This window comes from Oncorhynchus tshawytscha, linkage group LG07, assembly GCF_018296145.1.
Source record: "Oncorhynchus tshawytscha isolate Ot180627B linkage group LG07, Otsh_v2.0, whole genome shotgun sequence".
Lineage (NCBI taxonomy): Eukaryota > Metazoa > Chordata > Actinopteri > Salmoniformes > Salmonidae > Oncorhynchus > Oncorhynchus tshawytscha.
Window position 1 is genome coordinate 43,441,972 of NC_056435.1, and position 6,562 is coordinate 43,448,533.

General features: G+C 45.5%; 1 protein-coding gene across 1 annotated transcript; it reads right to left on the reverse strand.

The window, feature by feature from the left end:
* Window positions 1–650: 650 nt before the first annotated feature.
* On the reverse strand, window positions 651–6,109 carry LOC112254564 (transmembrane and coiled-coil domains protein 2). Its single transcript, XM_024427259.2, has 5 exons — window positions 5,833–6,109; window positions 4,076–4,489; window positions 2,820–3,436; window positions 2,270–2,405; window positions 651–2,108 (listed from the first exon to the last, which is right to left on the reverse strand). Exons 1-5 carry the CDS (start codon window positions 5,833–5,835, stop codon window positions 1,809–1,811), a joined length of 1,470 nt encoding a protein of 489 aa, XP_024283027.1. The 5' UTR covers window positions 5,836–6,109; the 3' UTR covers window positions 651–1,808.
* Window positions 6,110–6,562: the final 453 nt, after the last annotated feature.

Here is a 6,562-nt window from a genome sequence, read left to right on the forward strand (position 1 = left end):
ACTAAAAACCTATTTGCCTCTTTACTACATCTGACAACCTTGACAACTCTTCATTTTTTTAGGGCTCAGTCTTAGCCTTTGAGGGTTCCATAGTTTATTTAGTACTGTTGGTAAGAACAGTAAACTATTACATTTTGGCAACAGAACCAACCTAAACGTGTATTCTTTCAAGCATTTGAAATTCAGTTGTGCAGAGTTGGTAACCTCTCACCCAATCACATATGAGGATTAGCAGTTTTACTGAGCCAGTGAATAAAAGTGAGAGGGGGGGCAGTTAAGTGTAAATAATGCTGTAATCCACAGGATTAGTGGGTGAATATTCAGTTGGGCTGGAACTGAATACATTTTTAGACATATATAACATATTTTAGCCCCCCCTGACTGAAATGATGGACACAAGATATGTCATAACTTGATATAAAAACAACCTTTAGCTTGAACCAGGCTAGAATAAAATGTTGAAGGGGGGTTACATTGGGATTTTATAGGTTGTGGAACTCTATTTGACATTTGTAGTAATTTTTTCATAATGAAGACCCAACTATCACAGATTACTTACCATATTATTATTCTGCTCCATTGTCAGTACTGTTAGATATACATAGTTGCGTGCAAATGATCCTACTATCCAATATCATGCAACATTAGCATATAGTTTAAGAATGTATTTATTAAGAATGCAACAGAGTTGTGATGGATTTCGCAAACTGGATAGAAATATGGAAGCAATGGTCTAACATGCCTATGAATCTGACACTACATATATTCTTAGCTGCTCTACAACAACAGTGGTTATAAAATAGCATTGATGCTCAGAATAGATTATAGATAATTTAGTAGTTTTGATGATCCATCTCACCAGATTACTTTCTGGCCCTCAAATTCTTCTTTACATCACACATAAGACACTAAAATGACCGATACACCAAAAAAGGTGTCGTTTTAAATACCAGAAGAGATTGAGTTGACTGTTTTAAAAATAATATGGAGATGAAAGTTTAAAAAAAACATTTAGGTAGAAACTGTCTACAGACAACAGAATGCTATTAAGTCCAAAGAGTGTTTCTGTTGGTGTTGGAATGCTACTCATGCCAAGTGCATCACACAGGTATAAATGCACGTGAGGACATGCATGAGTAGTACATACCCTAACATTGAGCAAAAAAAACAATCCTTTTGCTTGGCCTTGTCCTCCAAATATACAATTGGCTCAACAAAAAGGTAACTGCAAACATGGTTTAGCAAAGACAAAGTATAATTTGTTCTTTTATCCATTTTCACTTTTAAGTGTAGGCCTATACTAACATTAGAAAAATGTGTCAAAGAATTTCAACATGAATTCTCGAATTGTAATTAGGTCATAGTGACTACAGTACGATGGCGAGTTGACACCACTAGATTGGTCATGAGAAAGAGCAAATGCTTGAGTTGCCAAGCGACCAGGCAGATAGTTCCTCAGGTTCCTTGTCATGGTAATCACCATAAAACACCCAACACTCTTCCTTAAATGTCTCTCTCTCGACCATCAGTCAACCAGAAATGCCCCCCCCCCCATCCGAATGAAGTCTTCGCCAGTTGCTTTGTAAAGAAATGTTTTGACCTTTCAACCCTCCTAAGTACGACTCTCTGAGCATAAATCCTATCAAAAAAGTGCACTGGTTCTCTTTCAGAAATATGAGTTTTGTATTCACGCTCTCTGAGTTTCAGACTGTTAGAGTGTCTAGGGCAGCTCAGTGAATCACTCTGGTCCCTCTGTCCACATCCTGGTTACTCAGACACAAGGGTGTGGGTGATTGGCTGTAGGAAACTCAGCTGGGCATTAGCCACAGCTCCAGGAAGTCCCAGTGCTTCCAAAGGATGAACAGAAACAGGGCCAGCATGACGGTGGTGGCCACCCGCGCTCGGGTTTTCATGAGTGGGGTGATGAAGTTGGCCAGGGTGGAGACGAACACCAGCACTACGGCCATGAGTGCCAGGATGATGTTGATGAGTTTGCCCAGCAGGGCGCGGGCGTTGGCGTTCTCCACGCCCTCCAACTGCACCACCTGCTGCTGCTGCTGCTGGAGCTCCAACTTAGTGATGCGGGTCAGGCACGACTCCACCGCTTCCTGCATGTATACATACACACACAGGGACAAATGACAAACACAGGCAAACACAATGTTACAACTGAATTAGGGGAACAAGGCATATTTCTGGAGTCATACTTATCTACTTTATCTACAGGAAAAGTATCATAAACTGTAAATCCAGGTCTCTATCTCTCTACCTGTATGTCTCTGGCTCTCTCATAGGACTGGTAGGCCACTTTCTCCTCCATGCTGGCCAGCTCTTGTTTCAGATTAGTCATTTCGTTTTGGTGCAGCTCTGTCAAGTCATTCAGCTGCTCTTCCAGTCGCTCATACCTAAACAGAAAGAGATTTTTTTTAAATGTATGAGGCAGAGACGGTATAATTTAGACCAGCGGAGTAAAGACCAATTCAACGAATTAGAGAAAGATTTGACATATTTATGCAATTTTCAAGGCGTCACTCTGTTTAATTTAAGGATCAGTTTTTATACATGAAAACAACTACTTCTGATCTTGACAAAACTTGAAATGTACAAAATCTGTAAAAGTTCCCTGGACCTTTTTAATTATCCTCATGAATATCATTCAGTATAAATCATGTAGTGTAAAAACACTGAACATAATTTACACTGCTGTACTGAAACAAGCTAAAAGCAAAGCAGCTTGTTTCAGCAGTTAGTGTGAGATTGATGTATACTACCAACTCTCATTCGATGCTCTGTGTATTGGCCTAGGTGTTGGTCTGCACCTGTATCTCTCCTCCTGCAGGCACTGGTTCATGTAGGAGTAGTCACTCTGCAGCTGACTCTTCATGTCCTCGATGGCATCCTCCATGTGGGCCTGGCTGGCCTTGATCTCCTGCAGGCCTTCCAGCAAGGCGTCCCAGGAGCTGTGAATGTGGTGGTGGTGGTGGTGGTGGTGCCCATCCAGTCTGGGGCTCCCCAGGCCAGCCTGCCCTTGCCCCGACATCCCACCTCCTACCCCAGCCCCGCCTGAGTGACTGCCTGCCACTGAGCCAGAGGTGGCACTGGAGCACTCGTCGTCGCTACCGTACTTGGGGCTGGAGACAAGGGTGGCACTGCCACTCAGGGCTCGTTGAGCGGGCGCGTCCTCCGAGTGCCCTCCCACCTCGTCCTCTATGAGGTGGGAGATGTTGTCTGCACTGCCAAATTTGTTGCGGATCAAGCTGGCGAACTCCCGTGGCTTAGACACCACAGCTCCTTTGACCCCTTCTACCCCTCCTTTGACCCCATCCACCATACCCCCGCCAAAGCCATGGAACCCGGCTCGTACATTGGCCCCCATGTCCTTCAGCCCCTGTTGCATGTCCCGCAGCACATCCTTAGGCTGACGGGCTGGACCATTCTATAAGGAGGGTAGAGGGAGGAAATTCCACCAAAAAATGATCTTTTGATATTTGTTTCATTAGTTCATTGTTGACATAGTCCCAAAATGTTTTGCTTGTCAGCACTCAAGTGTTAAAGATATGTAACTTTCAAAATACATAAATACTCCAGGGATGATTTCTATATTTAATTCATAGGGTAATGTGGATATGGCCCAACCCTACTTATAAAGTGACAACATGTATCATAACGTCAGTGGAGGCTGCTGAGGGGAGAACAGCTCATAATAATGGAATGGCATCAAACACCTGGAAACAATGTGTTTAATGTATTTTATACCATTCCACTGACTCCTCTCCAGTCATTACCACGAGCCTTTCTCCCCAATTAAGGTGCCACCAACCTCCTGTGCATCACCTCAGAAAGCAGCAGTCAGGGTAAAACATTCAAGTGAGACAAACACATTACATTACAAATGTCCCTTGGGAACAACTGAGCCATGGAGAGGAGTCATCATCAGTCATGAGATGGAACCAGTGTGGCAGGAACCAACAAACAACACACACACACACACACACACACACACACACACACACACACACACACACACACACACACACACACACACACACACACACACACACACACACACACTCACCTGCTCTGTCTCCTTCAGCTTCTTGTGGTAGTGCTCTAGCTTTTTGTGCAGGTGGGCGATGGTCTGTGCAGACTTCTGGTTCTTCTTCTCAAACACCTGTTTGATGCGCGAGGCTTGCTGCTTGTCTGCGTTGTGGGCCAGTTTCAAGTACTCGGCTACGTTGTCATCTCTTGCCTCCTGTTCTATCCGAATCTGCTCAGTTATCTTCAGGATCTTCTGCTGCAGGTGCTCCAGAGCGACCCGCGTTCGCTGAGGCTCGGAGACCCCTTCAGCCCCTCCAGCCACAGTCCCCAACCCGGCCACTGCCCCCGCCCCCACACCCACCCCAGCCCCATCCAAGCTGATGTTACCGTCAGAGCCGCCATGGCTGGCTGAGGGGGGCAGGCCCAATGTTGTCACTTCGCTTTTATCCAGCTAAGCAGGGACAGGGATGGGGGAGGCAGAGGTGACAGAGTGCGCGGACAGGGAGAAAGTGGTTGCCATGATTGATGTGAAGTCAGCATCGCAAGGTAAACATGATCTTTAAAGCAGAACACCCATCACAATGACAGATCTAGTGACTGTTCTCTTTTCACAGACTTTCCCCCAGATCCTTGGCATAAGACTCAGACAAAGTTACTGTGCTACGCCTTAAAAAACAGATTTTACATCAAGTGTTTTCACAGTGCATAGCGCTAAACTGTGAAAAACTATTTTGGCACATGAATACCCGATGAATGTGATGGTGATAGTGATGATGATGGTTAGGCCTAAGACAACGATGAATACTGTGATTATTAGTTCAGAAATCTGCACTATCAATGTATCATTCTATCCCTTTTAAACGTGTGTGATGTATGATCTAGTGGTGTGATGCTGCATGACATAAACATGGGGGAGTACCCTCCCACTTCTGCAACGTGGCAGGCAGCTCAACAAACAATGGAGGTCTAATCTCCCTCAGTGTGAATTCTTAACATCTCACTGAAAGACACAACCATCTGTGGACTGTTTAAAAAGGATTAAAAAAAACATCTAGTTGTTTCTGGGAGTGGGAATTGTTGTGTTTTAATTATTACCCCATGTCGCCCGGGCAGACATCACAACACTACTGTCACCAACCCCAGCAGACAGGAACCAGGGCAGACACCACACATATCTCAGCAAGCGCTGCCCTAATTCATCTAGTCAGGCCACTGAGGCTTTATTAGGATTGTATTAGCATGTAAACGAGGTCTCAGAGGAGCCACAGTGCCCTGCACTATTTCCCAACAGATCCACCGACAAGCAGGCGACAATTTTAGAAAGTAGGTTACAATCAGGTAGCTGCATTGAAATGGAGGCATGTGATTTTAATGGACGAATGACTGCAGGCACTACAATACCAGGCTATTCATCTATTCCTTTTATTTCAATGAGAGAAAATGGAAAGCTTATTATGTTACAGACTGGATGAAGGGAAGAAATACACAATGTTCCTTCCTCTCTGGATGGATGGGAAAAAAATACAACAAAAACAACACACACACAGATCCAACAGTGTGTGTGAAAACACAGGGTTAGGTCCACGGTGGGTGAGGCTCCTGGAGATAAGAGCAGAAGCAGGGAGATAATCATAACAGACAGCTATGGCGTGAAAAAAAGGGTCTTCACATGAGGAGTATACACGCACTGCGACATGGGTGAAATGAGTGATGGGTGTCAATGAGAATGGAAGTAAACACTAGAGGATGATGAGACAAAACCAGTGCAGTGACAGATTAATTTGGGAACGTTACCATACTGTTTAATCCAGGATTGGCAGTGCCACTGCAGGTCTGTGTTCGAGGCCCATCCTTCTCCTCCACTTCCTCCTTCTCCTCCTTCCTCCCCCCTGTGGTCACACGAGACCCTCTTTCCTCAATGTCTCTCCCCACCCAATATCTGCCTATCGCCTTACCAGAGCTTCATGCTCCATTGTTGATAACAAAGATGTCTGCAGCCTCCCTGTCTTCCTCCATCTCTCTCTCTCTCTCTCTCTCTCTCTCTCTCTCTCTCTCTGTGTCTCTGCTGTTGCTCTCTTTCTCCCCCTTTGTATCTTACGCTTGCTCTGTCTGCCTCTTTCTTTCGCTCCCTCACTCTCTCTCTTTCCCCTTCTCGCTGTCTGAGTACAAATACTAGCGGTCCTGCTCTATCACGGCTGTGTGAGCAGAGGCACAGATGATGGAGGGAGAAGGGAGGGGGGATGGGGAGAATTTAGCGCACGCGCGCAGGTGCCTATATGTGCTGAAGCCAGGGAAGCGGAGAGGGGGAGGGAGGGGGGGACGGTAGTACAGCAGGGCTTGTGTCAGGGCCTATTGCAGCCATTTCATCCCTTAAACCCTGAATATACACCGCCTCACGCATGTTAATGGAGGGCTGCTGCAGTGGTTTACAAAGAATGTGGATCTACGGCCAGGCTTATAAAGGAGTGCCCTATCTTCTCTGTCCCACAGTGCAGCATTATATAGGCAGATGCAAAATGAAAGC

Bases quoted from the DNA above. Each gene is read 5' to 3' on its own strand.
- LOC112254564 (XM_024427259.2), bottom strand. The intron at 2,406-2,819 runs GTGCAGACCAAC...CTTTCTGTTTAG, and splicing joins CTGCAGGAGGAGAGATACAG to GTATGAGCGACTGGAAGAGC. The intron at 2,109-2,269 runs GTAGAGAGATAG...GTATACATGCAG, and splicing joins AGAGAGCCAGAGACATACAG to GAAGCGGTGGAGTCGTGCCT.